Below are 26690 nucleotides of genomic sequence, written 5' to 3' on the forward strand. Positions count from 1 at the left end.
AAGAGTCTAGTAATTATTTAATTTTTAAAACTAAGTAACTGTTTAATAGTAGTAATATGAATGTTTTCTGATAGTAAAGGTCACTTAAAATTAAGAAACATGTGGTAAAGGTTGTAGGCCTCTCTGGAGAGCTTCAAAAATAAACACAGAGCCTCATTTGCTTATTTTAGATCAAGGTCCTAACATAAAGCAGGGAGAGGGAAAAAAATACGATGCCCTCATCTGGCCTTCTCCCTATATTATGGTTTAATACTGATTTTTGCTCCCTTAGGCCAAACTCAAGGTCAAGAAAAATACAGTGCTCATTTGCACTGATGGAACAGCAGGAACAAGGTGAATATGCTTTCTAAAAAAAACATGGTAAAGTTTTAAAAATTACATTCTCCAGCATGCCTCTATAGCCTTCTGAAAACACTTTTTGCCCAACTATAAGCATTTCCTAGGTAAAAATGCATAATCATAAAAAAGAGAAGAATACTGCTATTTTGAGTTTACTCGATGATTTTCAATAGTTTAAGTTTCACTGTACATAATACTGCAAATATCTGCTGGGCACAGTGGCTCATATTTGTAATCCTAGTACTTTGCAAGGCCGAGGCGAGTGGATCACTTGAGGTCAGGAGTTCAAGACCAGCCTGGCCAACATGGTGAAACCCCCATGTCTACCAAAAATACAAAAATTAGCCGGGTGTGGTGGCTTGTGCCTATAATCCCAGCTACTCGGGAGGCTGAGGCAACAGAACTGCTTGAACCCAGGAGGCGGAGGTTGCAGTGAGTGGAGATGGTGCACAACTGCACTCCAGCCTGGGCAACAGAGTGAGGCTGTCTCAAAAGAATAAAAACCAACAAACATAATATTGCAAATATCCTTATATACATATAGTTTGAATTCAATACCTGCTAAAGTTTTACCTATAGATACAGGTGATAACTTCTTTTTAGGGATAAATGAGGGAATAACAACTGTTCAATACTTCTGAAAAATATTTGGTTTCCATTGAAGGATACTAAGTTGATCTCAGTTACTGCATTTTTCCAAATTCTCAAAATAGGTTTAACATAAAAGTGTAGTAAGATTGCCTGCAAAAACAACCTACAAAGGACATGAAAAGCTGAACTCAAGTTTTTAGACATGTCTCCTAAATTTCTATGATTATGAGTTCAAGTACATGCGAATGAATTTTCTTTTGTCTTTGCAACAAAGATTGGTTTTAATTGGAAACAGTACAGCAACATTTTTCCATATTGCAGGAGATATTACCTAAGTTTCAGAGCAGTCTTGGTAGATTAGCCAGCTTTAATTTATAGAAAAACTTAGCTATGATTTACTTATATAATGAGGACTGGCATGGACTCAATATATGAGTGGTCAAATTCCAAGTATTTCCCCCAACAATCCTGTGATATAACTTCATCAGGATTTAAAATTCCATCTGCTTTGTTGCTAGCCTAATACAACTAGGTTCTAGTTAAGAGCTAAAAGGCACATACCATGCAGATGTTTTACGGGAAACGTTCCCATTGCTCTTTCAAGTTGGTTTGTATTAGTGAAAAAGCCATAGTGTGGAAATTATTATGAAGAAATGATTCAGAAAAAGCAATAGTTGCTTATAAAGACCAAAGGGAGAAATAAACCCAAAATCACATGCTCTGAAACTGAAAGTTTCAAATGCAAACTATGTTCCTGTCTGGTGTGTCTGAAAGGCATGGGTGCTGAAGATTATTAATATATTGCTATTTCTTCTAAGTATGGCACTGGTCAAAGCAGATGGTAGGCCTGTTTTGAAGAACTGTTACCGACTGGTGAGTTTAGGCTTGGGGACCCTGATCCTGAGAAAAATAACCCACTGGCTGGCAGTTCCAGCCCAACAGACAGCTTAGGATGTAACTTTATGCTGGAAATTACAAAGGCTTCTAAAGAAGCAAATAACAAAGTTCTCATGATTGGTGACAGATGAGCCAAAACTGAAAAAGTTTTTTGTTGTTATTATTTTTAAACAGCTTTCAGAAAACTAACAAGAAAGACATTTTGGCCTTGACCCAGGAGAGGGTGAATGTCCCCCTGGATGGAAATTCTGTGAACGAAATTTCTCCACAGCGACAATTCTAATTAATTATTCAAAGCCAGGGGTTGATTTTCTAAGGTTAACTATGGTCTCCTGTTTAGCTCATTAAAAACTGGTTTCTCCTTTTCTTTGGTGTCTGCTCACCCAGGCATTGATGAGAAGCTTTAACAGCAGCTTTGCAATAAAGGCTCTACTTTTAAGATGAGTTTGTCATTTTGCAGACTTGGTTTAAGGGATAATTAGCAATAAAAAGAAATTTTGTCTAGGTTCTATATAACCAAAAATGTTAGAAATCCACTTATTCTCTTATATAAGTATGGAAACAACAGACATTAATATTATCACAAGGCATTGCAAGATCTTTTGAATTAAAGAGTTAACCATAATTTTGTCATGCTTCAGTAATAAGCATACTTCTTAAAACAGAAATTAAAATTGAAACGTTATTTGACATAGTAACTCAGAAAACCAGTCATTCTCAAAGGAGACTGGATTAACATGGGTTTACAGAGTGAAATGTAACATCTCAGGCAAGTCAACTCATGCTAACATATTTTTATTGTGCAATACAGGTAGACAATACATAGTTTTTCTAGTGAGAGAAAAAGGGTGTATCAGTGAGTATTCACCAAAATAATCCTAGAATAGGTTAGCACAAGGAATGTAATGCTCTTAGAGTCACAGTGAGAATATGCACCAGAACTCTACAAACAAGAATGAAATTCAAGCCAAATTAAGTAGTTCTCATTATAATGAAAGCAAGCAGTCTGGCATTAAGTGGGGCTCCACCTGTTAGGAGTAAAATTTGATACTCCAAAAGATGAAGACCAGTCAGCCAGCAGTTGGTCAAACATATAAAATGTAATCATGTGGGAAAGGGAATGGGATTTCTAGAAACCAAATTCCTGAACACACCTGCTATCCCTCAATGTCTTTAACTTTGACTCCCTCCAGATCTGAATGACCTATTAAAATTATGAACCTTTAAATCTCTGGGAAAGGATTTGGTTATGACCCAAACTCAATTCTCAAAGTCACTTCTCATAAGAAAGCTCAAAATTATGTTTCCTGTCCTTTTTCTTTTTTAAGAGACAGGGTCTGGCTCTGTTGCCCAGGCTGGAGTACAGTGGCATTATCATAGCTCACTGCAGCCTTGAACTCCTGGGCTCAAGAGATCCTCCTGCCAGAGCCTCCCAAGTAGCTAGGATTTACATGTATGTGCCATCATACCTGGATAATTTTTTCAAAGTTTTTGGAGAGGCAAGTGTCTCGTTATGTTGCCCAGGCTGGTCTTGGAACTCCTGACCTCAAGCAATCCTCCTGCCTTGGCCTCTCAAAATGCTGGGATTACAAGTGTGGGCCACCATGTCTGGCCTATTTCATTTCTCATAGCCTCCAGCACACTGTTTGTTCTAACCCAGGTAACCCTCTCTGACCCACTCCCAAAGCAACAAATCCATCCGGCCTGGGGTGAGAAGCAGCTTGCTGCCTGCTGTCCATGGCTGGGCTCATTCTTGCACAATACCTGCTTCCTTCTTGCCTCCCTTTCCTCCCTCTCGGCTCTTCTTCAGCACAGCCTTTAACATTTTCAACACTTGTTTCTAAAGAGAAAAGGAACAGAGAGAAGAGGAATTAAACGTTGAAAGTTGGAACATAACTTGTGTATTGACAAAAGAGGTAACTTGTGTTCAAACAAACAGACCGCTTAATATTAAGGTAACTTAAGTCTTACATTAATTTTTTATGAATAAACTATGGTGGGAAACTAAATGCTGAAGAAACAAGGAATGTTCTATAACTTTTAATGAAGTGCTCAGAAGTTCACTGTTGTTAGAAAAGCTAAAAAAAAAAATACAATAGTGCATTCTCAGCATTCCACATCTAATTAAGGTTACGAGGCTAAACCTGGGTACAGTACTGCAAGATATTTGGCACAGTTTCCCAATCCCAGTTCATCAAAAGGCGGCACCAGAACATGGAATCAAAAAGATAATGAAAGAAGCTACATGGTTAAAGGCAATGTTTTACAGGTGTTACTAATTATATAATCACAAGGAAAACATTTTTGAAGGTTATGAAATGAGGCATATCTTATAAACATTTGCAAAATAAATACAGTGGGAACACATTTTAACCCTGATCAGAGAACCCAATTATACAGCACACACTACAGTGGGTTTTTACTATATATAGGAAGTTATAACTTTGGGGTGGGGAAGGGAAGTAGGTAGAACAGGCCTGTGGCACTATGGCCAAATCCTTTAAAGAAAAGGCTGTATCTTTAAGCAGGGTTGTACTGAGCTTGTAAAAACACCACAGTGGCCCAGGCCTAAGATGAAACACGAAACCATCTCTACAGCAAGAGACAGACAAAAGGACCATTATTTCATCATGAAGCCAGTCTCCTTTAAGCTCTCTCTCCCCACTACTAACTCAGATGAGATGGCTGAACAACCCCAGATGGTAACCAATCTTAGTGGGTTGTGTTACCCATCTCACCTTTATTAATGCACTAAGGGAAGCAGAAGGCAAGCAGGTCTCTCTCGAATAGGCAAGAAAAAGGGTGGGGAGGGGAGGAATGAGGATGGGGAAGGGGAGGGGAGCAAAGGAAGGGAGGCAAGGAGGGAGAAACTCCTATGTAGGAGGGCTCCCATATCTGCCTAGTTAGCACAAATGCCTCAAATGGCCTCAGTGTAACACACCACACACCACCTCTCAGCCCCCAGAGTAAGCAGAAGTTTTGTGGGACCCGTTGAGAAGGGTAAGGAATCCCAATGTGTTGCCATTCATAGAATCACACAACATAAAAAGGCAGGGTGACCTTTCTTATCATTTGGTCCAAGCCTGCATTTGTTTTCCCAAGCCTTTTGTTTTACTGATGAAGAAACAGAGACCCAGGGAGGCTGGCTTGCCAGGGGGGTCACGCAGCTAATTAACAGCAGGGCCAGAATCCAAATCTTCAGCAGCCCAGCAGGACCACCTTTCTCCCCTCCACCAGGCCAGTCTCTCCTCACAGATCAATGAAAGCTTTGGGCAACAACCATCAAACAAAACTGAGTGATACTAGAAAGATAGTATCTTAGGCAGAATTTGGAAAAAGCCATACTGAAGGTTATCGGAGTAAAATCATCTTAGACACAAGTTTTACATACCGAGGGGGCATGGCTTAGAGCCTAATTCTGTTTTTGAAAATGCTGCTTGAATAAACCGTGGTGAAAAAATTTAGGTTTCACCTAAAGGGCAAACACTGAAGTTGGAAGGCAGCAATAGTTTCCATACGGAACCGATGGAAAACACAAACTTCTCTTAACAAGCACACTTCAGAGAAACAATGAAAAATACTGTAGTATAAAAAAATGGCAGTAAAAGTTAATAATAAATAGATAGGTAAACACAGACATATTCTTCAACCAACCAACTTTGGGGTTTATAATTTAGCAAAAACTGCCTAAAAAATAAGAGAAAAATACTGATGGAGCCACGCCACCAAAGCTTGTCCAAGGTCCCTTGCACCAAGCCTTGGTGAACTCTTCCAGAGCCGTGTGTTTACCTGGATCATTGACCAAGCTCAGGCCCCACCACATCCATGAGCTGCTCCTGATTAATCACCCAGGTCATCACTAGTTGGCAGCAGACCTACCATGCCACTCAGAATAGGCATCCCATGGGGCAAGGACTAGGTGACACTGACTTTGGTATCTCATCCCAGACACCCTGTTTTCCTATTTTGGGACACTCAGCTATTTTCAGGATAGACATACCTTCCACATCAGTGGTCTTAAGTGAAAGGGGCTATCAAATATCTGCTATAATATTTCTTCCAGTTCCTGGTTTCCTCCATAAATAGCAACTCGAGGGAAATAGCTTAAATTTTATATTCTTAAAAAAGCTATTCAAACTGCGACCTGGAACAACTTTAACTGATTAAACCCAAGTGCAAAAGTAAGGAACCATCCTCCCCTCCCCCCAGACTGGAAAGGAAAAAAGTAAGTCTTCCCAGCAAGTTAAATTCTGAAACTAACACAGATCAGAGTGGAGCTATACAAAAGTCACCTGGAAGTTTCAATCATCTCTGGCCTTAAACCCACAACTGGAACTTAACAGTCATCAATGGACATACAGGCTATGCCCACCGAAAGGGGGATGGTCAGAAATAGCATTTAAAGGAATAGGCCCTAGGGGCCAATGATGACAGTACACTCCAGAGAAGACTATCCAGGATCTGCACACTTATAAACACATACCCCTACATCCAATTCTGGAAATGGACACACTGGGCTGTTGGAGCTGGGTGCTGTCACACATTGGCATGATACAACTACTTCTTGTTCTGGTTCTGTTCACACTGAGAGGCATCTCGTAATCTGGCTCCTTTCTTAGTCTGCAAATAGTAGGGAAAGAGTGTGCTGGTCCAGTTCACACAACTATCTGGCTTGCTGACAGACAATTCTGAGAATAAATTAACAAATCGGTACTCCAGCTTTAAACAAAAGCTCTCATGAGCTTTGCTTTATGAAAGGGAGTCACTTTGTCCAGTCCCATCCATTTAAGACATGGAGAATATTGAGTTTCTGAGGACCAAAGGGAAGGCAGTGGTAAATTCCTCAATGGAAATGGCACCGTGAAGCCCACCTGTGTAGGCAGCCAGCAGGCTCTCCTCTTCTGCATCATCACACTTCCCTTCCAGTAGCAACTTCAACTACTGTCATTTTTCCCCTAAAAGGGTGAACACTGAGCTGTCATGGACTTGAACCAAATAGAAATGACGCAAACCAGCCTTTCTGACACAGTAATTCAGACTCAGCAGATTAAATGAGAAGCCCAACATACTGTATGGTAAGGAAGTACTTATGGACAAGTATCATAGGATAAAACATAAGAAATAGTGTTCTTTTTTACTATATATATGTGTGTGTGGTTTTTGTTTTTTGTTTGTTTTGAGAAGGAGTCTCACTTTATTGCCCAGGCTGGAGTGCAGTGGCACAATCTCAGCTCACTGCAACCTCCACCTCCTGGGTTCAAGCAATTTTCTTGCCTCAGCCTCCTGAGTAGCTTTGATTACAGGCACCCACCACCACACCCAGCTAATTTTTGTATTTTTAGTAGAGACGGGGTTTCACCATGTTGGCCAGGCTGGTCTCAAACTCCTGACCTCAGGTGATCTGCCTGCCTTGGCCTCCCAAAGTGCTGGGATTACAGGTGTGAACCACCGCACCCGGCCTACTTTATATTACAGACCAAAGGCACAGGTATAACTCAAATACTGACCAAACAATCCCTCAAGTTCTGCCCCATAACACCTTAGCCACCATGACAGCAAGTAGAACAAAGGTACTGTTGAACTCAAATACTTAAGAATAAGTCTTTGAAAATGTGAAGAACATCAGATGTCATTTCTTTCCATTATATACTTTTGAGGAAGAGAGTGTAGGGGAGAAAAGGTATCTTTTCCTCACCCATGGCAAGATTCATGGCTGACACCCCTATAACAAAAAGACAGATTAACAAGAGAAAGGCATAACAAATTTATTCAACCAAAGTTTTGCATGACACAGGAGCCTTCAGAAATGAGGATCCAGAGACTCAGGAAACTGAATTTTTACGCTTAAGTACAATGAAGAATGGACAGTCACGTAGAAACATGATTGAACAAAAAGGGAATGAGGCCTAATAATTGGAGTGGGGGCCCTTAGCAAGGCCTGCTTGTCCAGATTCTTCTTGTCCTCTCGGTACAGGGCAGGACCTCTCTGGAATGAGAGTCTTATAACTGTCAGGTGAGATAGGTCAGAGAATTCCTTGATGACCATGCTTCAGGGGAGAAAGGCAAGGGGAGGTCAGAGGGACCTCTTTTCTTCTGCAGTTTCTCTTATATGCCAAGGTGCCATATTGGGGGGTATCCTGTCCTGAGCCCCAACAAAAGGAAAGACCAGCCTCTATGTTACTACAACTAAAAGTTACTACAACTAAAATTGACTAATAGAAGTAAATTTCCTGTAATGTTCATTGAGGAGAAAAGGTGAATAGGTAACATTACTCTGAGAAGGCCAATGGCCTGAAGTCACCTAAATTTCTACTATCATTCAACATGTAAGTTTTCCAACTGTCACAGATTCTTCTTTTAAGCCCCCCAGAAGTTAAATAGACTATCAAAAGCTTACTTTTACTACTGGTATTTCTCCTTCAGCACACCAAGTCTTTGGGGACGGGCACAACCTCTCTACATTATGTATTTGAATTCTGCACAACATGTTGTGTTGGCATATAAAATATAACAAAAAGCACCCTAGACAAAATAGTAAGATGATTCCAAAACAAGACAAAATCTATTTCAGTCTGTAATCACAATGGCAATATCAGAACCATGACCACCTTGTCTGAGATCATAGAAGAGTACTAGCAGTAAAATGTTTCTCTTCTGGAGTGCCATACTGCCTATTTACACAATTTCAAGTGGAATCTGGGAGCTGAGGGCAGGGACTATGTTTATTCTTTAACAGATACAAACAGAAGCCAGAACACAGGCTTTGCACCCACCCTGTTCTCAATATTTGTTGACAGGCTCCAATGAACACAGATGTAGGATTTCCTCTAAATCACGCAATTAACCAACATTTATAGCAGTTTATAATTGACAAAGAACATTCCTATATATTCACACTTGCAAGGAATGCAAGAAAATTCAGTTAAATCCATGTGACATCAGACAATGAGATATTAGGGAGGAAAATGCTGCATTTAGCAATATCTCTTCATATCCACATCTGAATTAACCTTAAAACCTCAGTCCAGTTACCCCAAATACCTAAACACACATACTCTGTGCACGCTCTAAAGAAGGAGCTTCTCCAATCAAACTATCCACCTGGGCTCAAAGCAAAATTCTCTGAAGATGCTGCTTTTGTCAAAAATAATAAAGCCAGTGTAGCAACATTTACAAGTGAAACACTGTAAACTAAGGTACATTTAATTAAGACATTTTTCTTCTTTGCTTCAAAGAAGCATCAAAAACATCCTCAGTGTTAGGAGCTTGAAAAGTTCTTAAAACCTAGTTAGTCTGACTCACCTAACAGTCATGCCTTCTGTATAACACCTTTAGAACTGTTCTTCACATTAGCAACATACAGTTTATCACAAGAAAGTAGTGGTGGTAGCAGGGAGTCTGAAGCAGCCTACAAAATAAATAATACAGACTAAAGCAAATAAAAAACAAAGAGTAAGAGACCAAAAAAAAAAAAAAACCACACACACACACACACACACACACACACACACAGAGAGGTCTGCTAGATGGTGCACTGGCTGTTAGCTAGAAACTCATGGAAAACCCTATACACAGAAATTTCCTGAAAGCAAGAGCCATGTCTCATCATTTCCTAGGAGATCCTAGGAGGCTGGGAAAAACCAGCCCTTGATGAGTGTTTGACATTCCGGGATTTCTCTCACACTTTCCCCCACTTTAGTAGAGAAATCCTAGGAATTGACAGAGACCTTGCCAATATGACTGGGAACAACTAATGGAACTTCTCCAGGATCCAGATGCTTCATCCAGAAAAGTGTGTCAGGGTGTGGGGGATGGCTAGAACAACCTGTAAATAATTGTGATAAGTAAAGAATTGGCCTTTGGTTCTTCTTTTTTTATATATATTTGTTTTTTTTAGAGCGAGTGTCTCACTCTGTTGCCCAGGATGGAATGCAGTGACACCATGACAGTGACAGTTCACTGCAGTCTTGTCCTCTCAGGCTCAGGCTATCTTCCCATCTCAGCCTCCAGAGTAGCTGGGACTACAGGCATGTACCACCAAGCCCAGCTGCTTATTTTTTCACAGAGATGGAGGTCTCATTAGGTTGCGCAGGCTGGTCTCTAAACTTCTGGGCTCAAGTGATTCTCTTACTTTGGCCTCCCAAAGCACAGGGATTATAGGCATGAGGTACAGCACCTAGCCTGGTTTTTCTTAATTTGCATAGCTGGAAAATAAGACATTAAACTATAATTTATTCTCTAAGACACATAGATCCAGCCATTCATTCTTTATTCAACAACCCATTCTACAAACTGAACCTCTATTCTACTATTCTATTCTTTACAGTTTTGTCCTAAGCGAAAAGACTTCAGATTTAAGTATGAGTTATTAAAAAGCATAGTACATTTACAGTCACAAGTAATATGAATTTAAAAGAGTTCTGGGCATGAAATTGGAAATCAAATGCTTAAGTTCTGATGCACCAAAATTAAGTGGAAACTATTGTGGTGAAATCACCTTCCACCTATATTTAAAATATTCTGTACATTCATACAGGTTGTTTCAGGAAGAGTTTCTACCAAAACAAACAAACAAACACCTTACCTTAGCCAGTATTTCAAGTTACTAGAAAATTAGTATTTTGATAAGTACTTGGCAGAAAGAAAATTTCACTTTTGGAGGAGAAGATAAAGAAGTTGCGTCCTTCTAAGTACGAGAGCCATCTTTATATACCTGTAAAGGGATTTGTTCAATCCAAATTCTAACACCATCTCCTCCATAAAGCCTTCTCAGGCCACAATGGTCAAAAGATATGTTTTCTCTAATTCTACATCCTGCCTTGTTCTAATATGATGATAGATCAAAATTATGGTGAAAAATGTTGAACTCCACAAATCCCCCATGGCATCTAGCAATGTACCTTACACACAACAAACACTAAAAAAAAGTCTTTAAATGAGTGCCAGGGTTATTATGGAAGGGAAATCAAAATCAATGGCAATTCTCTTCCAACAAGGAGTTTGGACTAATAATTTAAGAATTCTGGTACCAAGTACTAATTCCCAACTTTATGGTCAAAATAATTTGGTGTATACATGAAGAAGTGCACATTTAACATAGTAAGAGCTGTTCAAATATCAGGCTTTCAGAAGCACTGGCTGCAGGTAGGTTTTATTTGGGTATTTCAAACAGGCACACAGAAGGGATGAGTGCAAAGACAGTAGCCAAAAATCTGAAATCAATACACTCTCCTTCAAAAAAAGAAGGGTTCAGAAAGGGCAGCATTTCCAGCAATAATCATGATGTCTTCCAGGCCAATGGCTACTGTGCAAGGCAGAGCTCAGTCTTGCAGAGAGCTCCTGCTCACTTACAGGCAGGAGTTCCCTGTCTTCAGTTCCCTGTCACCTGTGTGCTCCCTAGCTGAGACTTACCTCCCTACCACAGCAGCAAAACACGGCTAACTAGAAGACAAAACTCCAATATTGTCACTAGTACTGTATATCATCCCGGTATTTACATAGATGTTTAGATCTATTAGAGAAAGCGAAAGAATTTCATAAGCCCACCCACTTCAAAACACAACACACCATAGAATCACCTCATCTTAGAAACCTTCTTCATCTTGTTTTAATTGTTTATACACCTGCTTCCTTCACTAGGCTTTGGGCCTCTGAATGGTCAGACCCTGCCTTGCTCCCCACCCAGCAAAGTATTTGTTTTCCAATTTCAACATCAATGAATGGTTGTGGAGAAACATAATTTTAATCTATAATTCTCAAAGGGAATTATTGTACCTAAAAACAGACTGTTATCCTTTAATAACTTTAAGTAAAATTAATATCCTTCTACAGGCTGTGAGCAATGGAGAAACTTGCCCTGGCTCTCCTGGACCAGCAAGTGGGAGAAATTGGGTTACAACCTAATTTTCCAATTAAGGAATGAGTGTTGGGTTAGCAATTGCAGCTTTTCATTCGACATACATTTGTACGTTGCCACTCTGTGCCAAACAACAAGGGACACAAAGGCAAGTACAATCTGATAGAGGAGGAAGACAACATGTGGACAAACATGAGCAGGAAAGCCAAAAACATTCATGCCTCCATTTTGTCTATAAGGTAAAAACAAGGTAAGAGGTGAAGGTTCAGGATAGCCCTATAGATGAGAGGAAGGCAAGTAAGAGATTAAAAGGACAGCTGGCTGGGCATGGTGGCTCACGCCTGTAATCCCAGCACTTTGGGAGGATCGTTTGAGCCCAGGCCTTTGAGACTAGCCTGGGCAACAGAAGGAGATTCTCAGAAAAAAACAAAAACAATAAAACGGACAGCTGAACAGCTCTGATCATCCAAACTAGGCTGCAGACCAGGCCATAACACCTGATTATGAAACTGCTCCTATCTTCAAAGGCTCACAAGTAGCATCATCATATCGTGCAACTCATCTACGGTTCTGGGTTAGTGGAATATTTGCAGGCTGACACACACCATTTGCCTGCTCCCGTAGTTCACAGATATGTCCTATGAGGAGAAATGGTACACATGCCAGGAAACTCCTATGATTGAAGCCAATGGCTGGATGTGATATTCAAGCTAGACCTGGACTTTCCTAATCCACCGAACTTCATGGATGGGAAGAACAAGGTCACCCAGAGCAATGCCATCTTGTGCTACACTGCTGGCAAGCACATGTGTGGTAAGACTGAAAAGATTCAAGTGGACATTTTAGAGAACCAAGCAACCAGTTTCCGCACACAACTGATACAGCGCTGTTACAACTCTGACCACGAAAAACTGAAACCTGGCCGGGCGCAGTGGCTCACGCCTGTGATCCCAGCACTTTGGGACGCTTCTCTTTTCTCGTGGATCACTAGTTCAGGGGATCGAGACCATCCTGGCTAATACGGCGAAACCCCGTCTCTACTAAAAATACAAAAAGTTAGCTGGGCGTGGTGGCGGGCGCCTGTAGTCTCAGCTACTCAGGAGGCGGAGGCAGGAGAATCGCTTGAACCCGGGAGGCGGAGGTTGCAGTGAGCCAAGATCGCGCCATTGCACTCCAGCCTGGGCGACAGAGCAAGACTCCATCTCAAAAAAAAATAAATAAAATAAAATAAAATAAAAATAAAAACCAACCCTGAAACCTCAGTACTTGGAACAGCTACCTGAACAACTGAAACAATTCTCCATGTTCCTGGGAGAAATTCTCATGGTTTGCAGGGGAAAGCTCACCTTTGTGGATTTTCCCATCTATGACGTCCTGGATCAGAACCGCATGTTTGAGCCCAAGTGCCTGGATGAGTTCCCACATCTTAAGGCTTTCATGTGCCGTTGCGGCTTTGGAGAAAATTGCTGCCTACATGCAGTCTGACTGCTTCTTGAAGATGCCTATCAACAACAAGATGGCCCAGTGGGGCAACAAGCTTTTATGCTGAGCTAGAGGCAGACTTGCACTGCTAGTTTTGTTTCATCCCGTCCCTAGGGGGCCTCCACTCTTTTTTGTTGTTTTAAATAAATAGCACATGGGCTTAAATAAATAAATAAGCTATGCTGTGCAATTCCCTTCTCTGATGCTCAGCCCCAAGAACCATCCAGGGATGGTCCAGAGAATGCAGGATCTGATCAATGATCAGGAGTTCACAGTGCAGGGGTCAGTACAGGAGTGCTCAGAGTGGTGTGCTGTGAAATAAAGGCTGGTCAGGAAGGGAATGAAGCCCTGAGAAGTAGGATAGCCAGAGAGAAAAAGTATGGCGTCTCAAAGAGATCAAAGAACAAACACAGTCGGAATAAATGAATGAGGAAGTTGAAAAGAGTCTGGTTCTTTTTAAAGAATTTTTAAATTTTGGATGTGGAACAATTCCAGACAATGATAAAGCCCACAGGATTAGTAAAGGCAAATCTGTGATGTGAACCCAGGCCTGACTTGAAAGCTCAGGCACTGAACAGCTGCCTCCAAAGTCCTCAATGAACTGGGGGTAGGCGGAATAGGGAGGTGATCAGGACAGCACAGAATACACGCCTCAAAGAAAGACAGGCTTTGCATGAGGATCAAAGTGTAGCAGTTACGGATACCAGCATCACCTCAGGGCCCCAGTAGCCATGCAGCTAAGAAGCTCCTGGAGAACCACCTGGGGTTTGAGTATGAACCATCGTCTGATCGTGGTCTCCTCCTCTCACATAACTGTAGAAGGCGTGGCTAGGGCCATAGGGTATTTCCTTGTGTAAGGTTTAGGGCAACGGGAAACCCAAGTCCCAATCCTCCTTATGGCAGTTAGCTCCACAACAACCACACTCAGAATTACGTTCTCTTCACTTTTCCTTTCTCCTTCCTGTTGTTTCCCACTTGTGTCATACAACAAAGCTACAATCCCCAACTTACACTGCCCACCTTCCTGATGTGAAATCGCAACTCCCAGAATACAGGTAGAGGCATTATGTACACAAAGTGATTCTGGACAAGTTGTTATTTCACCAAGAATACTGTTCCCTTTCCTGCTGGACTGGATAATTTCAGGTCTCTTCCACCTGTAGGCATTATAATTTTTAAGGGGGAAACTTTCTTGTTCCTAAGACCACTGTAAGCATAGTACATAATAAACCATCATCAAAGATGAAAAAGGAACCCCTCAGAGGAGGCCACTTATGCCTGATAAGCTTTTACTACGAAAAGAAAAGAGACCTTGAAGACATTTTCAAAGTGTTAAAAGGCACTCAATCAATGCCAGATGAATGAAATTTGGTATTATAAACCTAAGGAAATTAAAATTTTTAAATTGCACTGGATCTGGCCTCAAAGTGAAGGGTCAGACAGCCTCAAAGATGCCTGTGAAAGGCAGCTATTCATCACAGAATGATCTCTTGCTTATGCAGCTGACAGATGGATCTTTCACTTAATGCCCAGAATATAAGACATCAAAAACCCTTCTCCACTTGCTGAACAAGGTTATAACCTCCCCAGGCCTTAATTTCATTAGGATTGGAGTTCTCAATACCCAAGCAGGGTTTTAAAACTCCACCAGGTGATTCTAATGTGCAGCCAGCAACCCTTATTTACCGCTATCCACATGCCTGGCCCTGTTCTAAGCACTTAGCATGCATATACTCATTAAATCCTCACAACCACCGCTGAGGAAGGTACTGTTAATCTCCATTCCACAGAGACACAGACAAGCTAATGACTTGCCCAGGGTCACACAGCTCAGTGTATATCCAGGCAGTCTGGATCCCCAGCCTCACCATGCAGTCAGTCTACTAGGCCTCCTCTTTCAGTTGAAAAGAAGAGAGACCAGCCCCCAGGGAGTGGTGAGAGTCAAAGGCAAAGCTGCTCAACAGGTGGAAAAGATAACTCAGCTTTGGCCAAACATACACATGCTCACACACACTTCACTCCCGGAGCAGCATCCCATGCTGCAAATCTATCCTGAAAAATACGAAAACAAAAACACCTGCCTCCATTGAGAGACCTCTACAGTACAGTCCCTCGAGTTATCAGTTATTTCAAACTATAGTGCTGTCCATGTGTGACCTGGAGGCACCATGCAACAGAACGCATGCCAAAATGAGCAAGCTCTTGAGTTCATTAGCCCACAGGGGGAGAACCCTGGGAGATGGGCTACAATGCCATTGTGGAGGATTTGGGGAGACAGACACCTTTGTGTCATACAAACAATGCTGCTCCTATTCCTAACACTCACCTAGAAGTTAGCAACTATGGTATTCACGAAAAACTCGAAAACTGCCTCATTTCTTGTGCATAAATTGTATAAAGCTTGTTACACGGTGACAGGATGCAGTGAGAAATGGCCTGATAATCTCAATGTCTTTCTCTGGGCAATTTTACAGTCTAATAAATTTAGTGTGGTTTTAACCTTGGATATCAAGTTCTAAATTAAACCAAGATATGCCTGCAGTGATACTGCAGTGGAGAGCTGAATCAAATTCATACAAGCCACACAGCATCATCTCTTCCCATAGCTAAAGCAATGATATCAGCATATGCATCACTGTGCTCTCCTCTGGAATTTGTAAAGGAAACCATTCTTGGCCATAAACATTTGGTTGCAGTAAGCAGTCTCACAGAAGCCTGTGAGAAAGGGCATATGGGCAAGGACAATGGCTTTATTTTTTTCTCTTTTTTTTTCCTTTAAGCTCTGTTGGACTTGAAGGCTTAATTTTTTAATTAACTCCAACAGCTCCAAAAGGGGAATACCAGAGCTCCAGATGATAAAAGTCACAGACAAGTCATGCTAGAAAACAAAGGCCAAATATGTTAAGACTTAAAAAAAAAAAAAAAATTCAGGTTTAATGTTAACAAATCTAGTCTCAAACGAGGATGAGAAAGACACAAGGGTGCCATATCCAAGGCATGAATCTGTAACCTTTTAAATTCCATGGATGGCTTCAGCAATCTGTACCGAGTGTTTTCGAATGATTTTTAAGTAGAAAGTCTTATTACAAAGAAAACTAATTATATTGAAACACAGATAGCAAAATGTTCAAAAAGCAAACCTGATACACTAAAGTATGCTTAACTCATAAATAAGACACAGCAACAGGTTTTATAACTACTATAGTTTTTAAAGCAGCAATGGGCATAAATGTATTTTAAACTATTTCCACAATATGATACAAAAATCAGTTAATTTCCATGTGACAAAGTTACATGTCCTGTTGATCTTACATGGTTGGTTGCCCACTTTCATGATTGAAGCAATGGCTATATTTTGGCTAGAGGTTAGTGAAAATACAGTTGAGTTTTTCTCCACCCATCCAAGTTCACAGATCCCTTGTCTTAGTCCATTTTGTACTTTTGTCACAGAATATCATGGAGACGGTAATTTATAAACAATAGAAGTTTGTTTATAAACTTCTATTTGGCTTACAGTTCTGGAAGCTGAGAAGTCCAAGATTGAGGGGCCCACTTCTGGGGAGCGCCTTCTTACTGCATCATCCCATAAAATTCAGAAAATTAAACAGTAACTTACTGATTGGCACACATTAGCAGGAGCGAGTATGTCACAAACACGCCACTGCTAGCAATGAAAGGCAAGTCCCATGATTCATTTTCAGAACAGTCTGTAAAAGCCCTATTTATCAAGAATGTCCATCACCACCAAATTACTATCTACAAAAACTAGGCCTGGCATGACAGGAGAAAGACTCCAGACATTTACTGTGACAGACAATGTACAAAAACAAAATGCCACATTTCATATTTGAGACAGGTGTTTTTAATACACGCTGTTGGTTGTATTGTTTTCTTGGTGCTCTCCTCACTCTTTTTGAAAGTATTTGTGCTCTGGAAACTGCAGTGTTTCAGTTAACTGGATCAGGCTTCCTAGTGAATGTGGTACCCAAGGCTTGGCCTCTCCCGCCCCCACTGCCTCATACAGTCACAGGCCATTCCCCAGCTGCATGCCCTAAATCAGGGGATGCCCGTAGGAAGATAAATATAATTCAGAGTCCAAAATACACGGACTTAAACTGGGCCATTGCCAATTTCTCATGGATCCTGGGTAACCAAGATGGTTTTTGTTTTCATGGTTAGGAACAGCTGCAAGAGCGCAATACTCTTTCTAGACTAATAAAATAACCTAAGTCTGGCTCAGTATTTCAGCTGTGGCAGCAGCCAAACTTCCCAGAATGGTGCGAGCCTCGTGCAGTTCTGGAAGAGCTGGGGTGGTAGTTCTGAACTAAACTGAAGGCATCCAAACCCAACCCAACAGCAAACACACACACACACACACACACACACACACACACACACACACACAAAACACCACTTCAACTAAATTTTGAATTAGAGTTAATTCCTATGGGTGGATATGACATGTTATTTGTAGGGGTCCCATAAAATCAAACCTATGAAGTTTAAGCCTTATACTTGAAGGTATGTTACGTGCCATGTATGAACATCAGATGTTTTTCCTCTAAAACCCAGTGAAAGATTCAATTAAAGCTCTTAGTAACTCTGCAGCAAAACCTTTGATCACTGATTCTGTCATCACTTCTGTTAACACAGACAGTATGAAACATCTCAGACCTAAAGAACAAAAATCACTATTGTGAAGCAGCACAGAAAACACATGCACACACACATACACACAGCTTTCTTTTCTTGGGGAGGAATAGGGAGTTGCAGAAGCTACTTTTTCCACAATGAGAACATTCTTTATACACTCTTGTACATGTAGGCCAGTTACCAAGTTATTTCCTAAATGTAAGTGTGTGGTCCAAATGTCTCCCACTAAGGAAAAACAGCCCAATTAAAACCCAGTGGAAAACAAGACACATGTTTCTTGAATGGCTTTGAATTAGAGACAGTGGATGTAAAATTGTTCTAGATATAATGAAGATGTTGCACAGATGTACTAAGTTTTCATGGTCTCAGCAAAACATCTTCCTGGTACAGCAAAATATGTGAGTCTGCAACAAAGCTGGATATAAAATAATTTTTAAAATATCCGATTCTTGTTTTTATGCAGTAAAACTTCTCAAGCCAACTCTCTTTGCCTTCTCACAAACCTAACAAAGCCCATATTTCAATGTACTGATAATTCACTAAAAACTATAAAACTGCATTCATCTCCAATTGACATCACTTTTTATAATCCTCATATCATAAATCAATACAAATGGAAGATTTATCGATACAAATGGAAGACCTTTACTTCACAAATCCAGCAACCAACCACAAAAGCAATGGCAGAGGTAGAGAAACTTATTTCACAGACATCCTCCTGTTTAGTCCTCACAACCACCAGGTGGGAACTATAAGTATCCTCTTTCGACAGATAAGGAAATTGAGACTTAGAGAATCTCAGCAGCCTGCTCTAGGTCACACCTTAGCTCTTAACACCTCATTCCACTTCTTCCTTTGGAGGAAAAACACGCACTAAAACCATGCCTTGGCACCCTAAGCCTTGGATTTCCAGATAAAATGACATTCGAGAACAAGTCTCTGTTACACAGCATGGGGCCTAAAGATAAATGGCAAAACTGCAACGCTGTTCTGATAACCTGGTTTAATTTAAAACTATATCACAGGCTGGGTGTGGTGGCTCACACCTGTAATCAACACTTTGGGAGGCCAAGGTAGGAGGATCACTTGAGTCCAGGAGTGTGAGTCTTTGTTTCTACAAAAAAAAATTTTTTTTAATTAGCTGGGAGTGGTGGCACATGCCTGTAGTCACAGCACTTTGGGGGGCTGAGGTGGGACAATCATTTGCGCCCAGGTGTTCGAGGCTGCAATGAGCTCTGATCATACCACTGCACTTGAGCCTAGGAAAGAGTGAGGCTCTCAAACAAAAAAATTATGTCACTATGTATTCCTAAGCATTTTCACTTACTCTTCTGAAAGAGAAACAAATGCTGTACACTCCCAAGCACCCAGCCCCACATCAGTCTATTCTTGGCTCTCTTTTCTCTGTGCTATCATCCTTGGAAAAATGACCAGAATACCCACTTCGACTGCTGCCTCTATGCAGGCAAGTCACAAATCTGTTTCTCCATTCTTTATCTGTGCTACAGTTACACGACTTTATTTCCAACTTGCCGTCACCAGCCCTGGCTCACATACATCAACATGTCCAAAACTAAACCCATCTTCCTCTCCCCACTTCCAAAACCCACTCACTAGTCTGGGTCCACGTTCCTGCTGATAAAGCACCATCCTTTTTAGTTCACCAGACTCAAAGCCCCTCCTCCTTCTCATGGCCTCCCTTCCTTGTCTGGTAAACAGCCAAACAGGTCTCTGTCTCACTAGTCCCAGCTCCCCTCCATTCGCTTTTACCATTCTGGGGAGGTCCTCACTATCTCTCCGGAGGACTTCAGGCTGAAATCTGTAACGTTAAGCCAGTTAAGTGCATCAGAGTTACCTGGGGGACTTGTTAAGAGGCAGGCTGCTGGACCCCACCCTGGACGGTTCTTTAGATCTGGGGTACAGCTCCCCTGGTGATGATGAAGCAGTCCCTCATGGTCCACACTCCCAGGAACCACTGCTATTATACACTCTCCTCCCTCCCTTTCTACAACACTTACATAAATTCTTCTTGAATCTTAACATAAACCAATGTAACCCTTTTAAAATCTGACCATTTAGGTCTCTGATAACTAAGTTTGGATGGTAATGGCTACCACCTGCCAAAGACCTACTGTGCGTCATAGTCTGTCAAGTTCAGTCAAAACAACTGCTAAATACATAGCACTGCCCCCAAATTTACAGGACAATTTTATAAGAAACCAAGACTTTGAAAATTAAACAATTTCTAAATTCCACAATAATAGATTGGGTTTATAGATGTATTAAAAGGGCCCTCTCCCTAGACACACTTTAAAAACCAAATATGATGGAAGAGGGAGACCTATGAAGAAAAAGGAGCATTTCCTTTTCAGAACAGGGTAAAAAGAGGGACCTATGAGGAAACAAAATATAGAACGGCCAGGTCTCAATTTACAGTTCATTGTGGTACAGCACAAAAGTCCATCCATGCTCCCAAGAGCAATTTAACAGAATAAAGAGGGCCAACTGTGGTGGCTCATGCCTGTAATCCTGGCACTTTGGGAGGCCAAGGTGGGAGAATGGCTTGAGGCCAAGAGTTCAAGACCAGCCTGGGCAACATAGCAAGAGCCCATCTCTACAAAAAACAACTTCAGTAGAGTCTGCTTTCATTCACCCGCCTATCCCCAAAGGTTCTGTATGATTTTTGTAGATCATATCCTTACCTGTTCTAAACTAGTTTTACTAAGGACTAATAAAATTTAGGTCTATATGTGCTATAAACAAGGTCGTTTCTTGCCTTTTCTGCCTGTGCAAGAATGATCAGCATCAACATCAGAAATCCAGGAAAATTTATAGGTTCACATTGTCGTTTATAAAAAAAGAGGGCTCATGTAAGCCAGCAAATGATCAATTCCCACAATTGAACACAACTTTTCAAAAATGCCCTGAATTTGAAAGCACTCTCCTGTACAGCATTCCATTTCCTTCTCATAAAAACCCTCTGAGGGCAAGCAGCATGATCCTACTGTCCTTGTCTCAGGCCACCCAGCTAATAGACAGTTCACAGAAGAGCCAGGGCTGGTATCTAGACAAAGCCACAGACAACATGGACCATCAAGAGTCATGTCTTTACCACTAATTATAAGAAAAAATATACGTTAACAGATTCAAATACAAACAAGACCAGTTACTGCCCCCCAAAGCCAATCTACTTGCCAGATAACTACAACAGTGCTGTGACATTATAGAAACAACTCAAAACAAGGTGGCATGATACCAAAGGCAAAGGTGTTGGGGTCAGGTCAACCAACACCAGCCCATGTGGTCTAAATTCCAACTATACTGTGCTTTCCTTGCCCTGTGCCCCTGGGCCTGGACATAAGCTCTCTGACCCTAGATTCCTCACTTGTAACAGAGATGACATCCCTCAGAATAGCTGTGAAGAAAATCAGAAATAAAACACGACAAGTTTGTAGGACCATACCTAGCATGAAATATATATTATAGAAATGGTCACTAATGTGTTATATTATTACACTTGTTTATATAGGCCCAGTGATAAGTTTTAAACATTTATAATTAAATGTTAGTGGTGTGAAGTCCCAAAATTTGAGACAGGTCTCAATTTAGAAAGTTTATTCTGCCAAGGTTGAGGATGCATGCCCTTTAGACAGCCTCAGGAGGTCCTGATGACATGTGCCCAAAGTGGTCAGAGCACAGCTTGGTTTTATACATTTTAGGGAGACATGAGACATCAATCAATATATGTAAAATGAACATTGGTTCGGTCTGGAAAGGCAGAATGACTGGAAATGGGGAGGGGGCTTCCAGGTCACAGGTAGGTGGGAGACCAACTGTTGCATTCTTTTGAGCTTCTGATTAGCCTTTCCAAAGGAGGCAATGAGATGTGCATTTATCTCAGTGAGCAGAGGGATGACTTTGAATAGAATGAGAGGCAGGTTTGCCCTAAGTAGTTCCCAGCTTGAATTTTCTTTTAGCTGTAGCGATTTGGGGGCCCAAGATATTTTTCTTTCACAGTGGAATGACTTAAGTTTGCCTTTTCCTTCTTTATTTAGGAAATTAAGATAAAATGTAATCAGCAATTTTAAAATGGGGCTGAGGGAGGGCTGAAGGATGAATCACAAATTTCTGGCTTGAGTGACAGGGTAGAAAGTAGTGCCAATGACCAAAATGGGAAAAGCAGACAAGCGTGGAGTGAGTGGTTTGGAGTGGGGAGCAGGAAGCAGGCAATAACTGGGGGGGAAATGAGTTCAGTTTGGATATCCTGATTTAAAAGTACCTATGAGTCATCCAAGCAGAAATGACCAAAAGATTGTCTAAGAGGAGGATGAATTCAGAGAGACCTGGGGGGTCCATTGAAGTGTGAGTGGTGGCTGAAACCACAGAATTATTGAGGTCTCCCCCAAAAAGGCTGAGCAGACTAAAAGAAAACCACCAAGGATGAACCAGGAACATAAGGGCAGATACAGCAGGACCTAAGATGAAATTAAAGAAGCAAAAACAAAGCAGTCGAGTATGGTGTAAAGGGGCCAGGCACCATGGTTCATGCCTGTAATCCCAGCATTTTGGGGAGGCCGAGGCAGGTGGATCGCTAGAACTCTGAAGTTTGAGACCAGCCTGGGTAACATGGTGAAAACCCGTCTCCACAAAAAATCCAAAAAAAATTAGCCAGGCCTGGTGCCTCGTGCCTGTACTCCTAGCTATTTGAGGGTCTGAGGTGGGAGGATCGCTTGAGCCCAAGCAGGCAGAGGTTGCAATGAGCTGAGATTGTGCCACTGCACTCTAGCCTGGGTGACAAAGCCAGACCCTGTCTCAAAAAAAAAAAAAGAAAGAAAGAAAAGAAAAGAAAAGAATAGTGCATAGGAACCCAGAAGAGAAAGCTTTGATGAGGAATGATCAGTAGAATCAAATACTACAGGAAAAGTCATGTTAAGGACTAACAAGTGACAACAGGGTTCAATGATCAGAGGCCATTTGGGACGTCGACAAGGGCAGTTTCTACTGAGGCCGAGGAAACCAGGAGATAGGCCATCTGTAGGGTCAGTCCCTCCCAAATTGCAAAATTCTTTAACTTCAAAACTGAAACTCACCATTCTCCCTCAAACCCACCAAATTAATAAAATGCCAAATAGCAATGCGTTGCAAGGTTTTCTTTCACAGAAAAGGAATTTGCAAAAGAGAGATGCACTCTAAAACCACAAAACCATTTAACATTATTTTTGCTATTAAGTTCCTATCTACTTTCTAAAGTTGGTCCCAGGGAAGGAGAAAAATTAGTGAATTCTCTGCCAAACAAAAACTGAAGGGGGAAAAAAAAAACCCAAAACTTTCTAAATAAATTTCCTTTCTGATAAATCTCTATGGGCAATACACTTAAATTGCTATTTCAATGTTACTTTGAGAAACATGTTACCACAGGAAGAAAGGCTTGGTTTCAATATGCAAATCTATTGTAAAATTCCATTTAAGCAGATTTCCACCTGGATTTCTCAGTAAGCCTAAACTCTTGTTGAATTTAGTAAATTCCTCTTCCATGTCATTTTTCTTGTTCTTTGTCGTGTTAGAATCATAGAAAATGCTATCGCATGCAATTTTAACTGAAATTTATAAAACAGTTTTACGATATGAATTATGGCACAATGGAATGTTTGGGTTGGCAGTGTCAACTGGTTAAACAGGTCAGTGGAATTCAAAAAAGTTCCCCTAAACATCGGCTCAGCCTAAGAAAGAGGTTTTTAAGTTTACTCCCCATACAAATATTTTTCAAAAGTTAAATATCTCAAATATTAATGACTATTATAGAATTGTCATTAATATAAAGCAAAAAAATTTGAAGATCTGAGGCTTCTGAAATATATTCCTCCAAAAATACTACTCACTCTTTATATGCATTACTGAATTTAAGCAGGCAATTTCTTCGGATCTTCTGGTAACTAATTTTATACATCCTTTAAACTCTTTATCATATGTGGCTATCTTAATTTTATTTATTTATGAGACAGTCTCGCTCTGTCACCCAGGCTGTTGTGCAGTGGTGCAATCTCGGCTCACTGCAACCTCCCCCTCCTGAGTTCAAGCAATTCTCATGCCTCAGCCTCCTGAGTAGCTGGGACTATAGGCATATGCCACCATGCCTGGCTAATTTTTTTGTCTTTTTAGTACAGACAGGGTTTCGCCATGTTGCCCAGGCTGGTCTTAAACTCCTGAGCTCAGGCAATCTGCCCGCCTCAGCCTTGCAAAGTGCTAGGATTACAGGCGTGAGCCACGGCACCCGGCCCATACGTGGCTATCTTACTTCATGATATACACTATCGCCTCTTGTGGAACTTTAAAACAACAACAACAACAACATAGCAGGGACTCCTCCTCCCCCCAATTCCAGTTCAGCATTCCTCAAGTGAGTCCCAATATCCTAATTTTTAAAGCTTCATAGGAATTGTGATATGTACTCTGCTGCCCTCCCCCTGTGGAGAAGCTCCGCCTTTTGGCAGGATCCCCCAAAGTTCTGGGGAGCAACGTGGCCACTGCATTCCTCACGGATAGCAGGGTGTGGCAGGAGAATTGAGTGTAGAAAATGAAATCCTGCTGGCAAGTCACACAAAACAGATGGCAGAGTACATGGGCACATCTCATAGACATTTCAAGAACTCACAGCAATTTGGAAGCTCCTTTAATCTTGACCCCCATCCCCTGGGGGCAGTATTTCCAACACCCATGGAGAAGGGAGCCGGGTCAGTGTCTTCAATGCCCCCAGTCAGCCATTTGGTCCTGATGTCTTGGGGACTCCTGCTTGCTGCCTCCACTGTGCACAGCTAGGCATAAATAGCCACAGTCTTCCAAGCTGTGCTCACTTAAGATGGGATTGGAGACACCATTCTCAGCCAGTTCTCTTTCTTAAAAGAGGGAGTATCTGAGTCCTACTAGATGCTACGCATTGGAGACAGAATGCAAATAAAAAGATGACTAGAACAAAGATCATATATATTAGGAGCCTCCAGCCTCACCAAACCTCTTGAAATAGTTTTAAGACAGGGTTTCATGCTGTCACCCAGGCTGGAGTACAGTGGCGCCATCAGAGCTCACTGCAGCCTCAATCTCCTGGGATCAAGCAATCCTTCCACCTCAGCCTCCCGAGTAGCTGGAACTACAGGTGCATGCCACCATAACCCAGCCATTTTTGTTTTGTTCTGTTTGGTTTGGTAGAGATGAGGTCTCGCTGCGTTGCCCAGGCTGGTCTCAAGTGATCCTCCCACCTCAACCTCCCAAAGTGCTGGGATTACAGGCGAGAGCCATTGTTCCTGGCATTAAAATAGGTATTTCTGTTTCATAACTTACATATAAGACTACAATACAGGGAGATCTCAGCGCACGGTTAGCAAGTTTCCTCAAGTTCCTAAAGCCACCCAACTAGAAAATCCTCCTTGACACCCAGGGGAAGATGAGGGATGACAACTCAGCGTAAGTTAACAGGACAGTCTGTAGAACAGGCATGAGGCAGAACCTATGCCAGCTTTAACTGACATGACCCCAAAAAGCCAATCTATGAAGAGCATTTGAGGTAAGGCAGCCTGTAAATGTTCCCTTATTTGTCTTCTAGGAGCTATAAGGAGCCTTGTCATTAAACTTTAAGAAGCTTTTCATGGGGAATGAGTAGGAGAATGAAAATGATACAGATTAGATAGCCAGTCTGACTTTATTAAAAATGTGAAAATTTTATCAGTTATACTTCTGACAACTTAAACTGTAAACAAAGATACTAAGCCATTCAATCAACATATATTAAATGTTTTCAATGGAAAAGTACTGTGCTAGACACCATAAAAAAGGGACCCAAAACTCTAAAATGGGCACAAGTCAATAAAATTAGGAAAGCTTCAAAAAGTGTACTAAAGCACGCATGTTATTAGTAAGAGTGCTTTAACACAGTAAGATAATGATTTACTTTAAGTTTCTTTGAAGAAATTTGATTTGCTTTCAAAGCCCTTAAAATTTTCCAAGAATAGCATATCTTGAATACCTGGCCTGTCAAAGCATGGATTCCCTATGAGCACGTTCCTGGTCTCAACTCTCCTCACCCCACACGCCACTTGCTTGCAACAGAGAGTGGTTGTCTCCCTCACTCAGGGGTGCCCATAAGTTCCTCCCAACAAGCTGACCATAGAAAGCTGGCAAGAGAACTGGAAAAAAGAAAACCTGTCAGCACTCCTCCCTATGAGACAAGAGGCACAGAGTTTATAAACACCAGCTCTGACCTCCCCGAAAATCCCAAAGCAGCAGTAATGGAGAAAAAGACATCACATGGACATACTGTCAAGCCCAGTAAAAGCGGAGTGACCAGGGGGTTGGCAAAACCAAGAGAATCCATTCCTTGGTTTGGATGCTCACTATCCAAGCTGAGTCAGGACATCAACTGAGAAGCACCTGCTCTTAAGCAAGGTACTAGATGCATCCGGTTTACCACCGCTATCTCAGGTTTTCTCTTTATGTGGTGCTAATAGGTTTACAGCCCAGTCCACAATGAAATGTTTTAAAGGTTTAAGATAACATGCCAAGAACCTCTCTCAAACCCTTAGCGTGCTGAAGTCCTCCTAAGCACCTCCTTCCCCTATCTCCTGCCTCACCCCTCAGGAGTCCCAGGTTTCTACAAAATTCACTATTCCCAAACACACCACTCAACTTCACACCTTTGCTCTTTCTCTTCCCTCAACCTGAAACCCTCTCCCTCACTCTGGAAATTAGTCGTCCTCCAGGTACGGCTCAAATATCACCTGCATGTCCACGCCACCCCCACGGAATCTTGCCAGCCCTTTCTCTGTGCTCAGAACACCCGGTTGGCCTCTGAATTGCAGCACTGGCTTCATTCTGCCTGAGC

At 41.5% G+C, this 26690-nt stretch overlaps 1 protein-coding gene and 1 pseudogene across 6 annotated transcripts in view; one reads left to right on the forward strand and one right to left on the reverse strand.

Moving 5' to 3' along the window:
- The window catches only part of TANC1 (tetratricopeptide repeat, ankyrin repeat and coiled-coil containing 1), a 263097-nt gene that overhangs the window by 162649 nt on the left and 73758 nt on the right, over window positions 1-26690 (reverse strand). For all 6 annotated transcript variants that reach the window (XM_030796065.1, XM_030796063.1, XM_030796061.1 and 3 more), the window contains exon 3: window positions 3592-3667. In XM_030796065.1, coding sequence (XP_030651925.1) covers window positions 3592-3652 — 61 coding nt within the window. In that variant the 5' untranslated portion in view covers window positions 3653-3667. The remainder of the gene's footprint in view (window positions 1-3591; window positions 3668-26690) is intronic.
- On the forward strand, window positions 11864-13232 carry LOC105737667 (annotated as a pseudogene).

This window comes from Nomascus leucogenys, chromosome 17 (assembly GCF_006542625.1).
Source record: "Nomascus leucogenys isolate Asia chromosome 17, Asia_NLE_v1, whole genome shotgun sequence".
Classification (NCBI taxonomy): Eukaryota; Metazoa; Chordata; class Mammalia; order Primates; family Hylobatidae; genus Nomascus; species Nomascus leucogenys.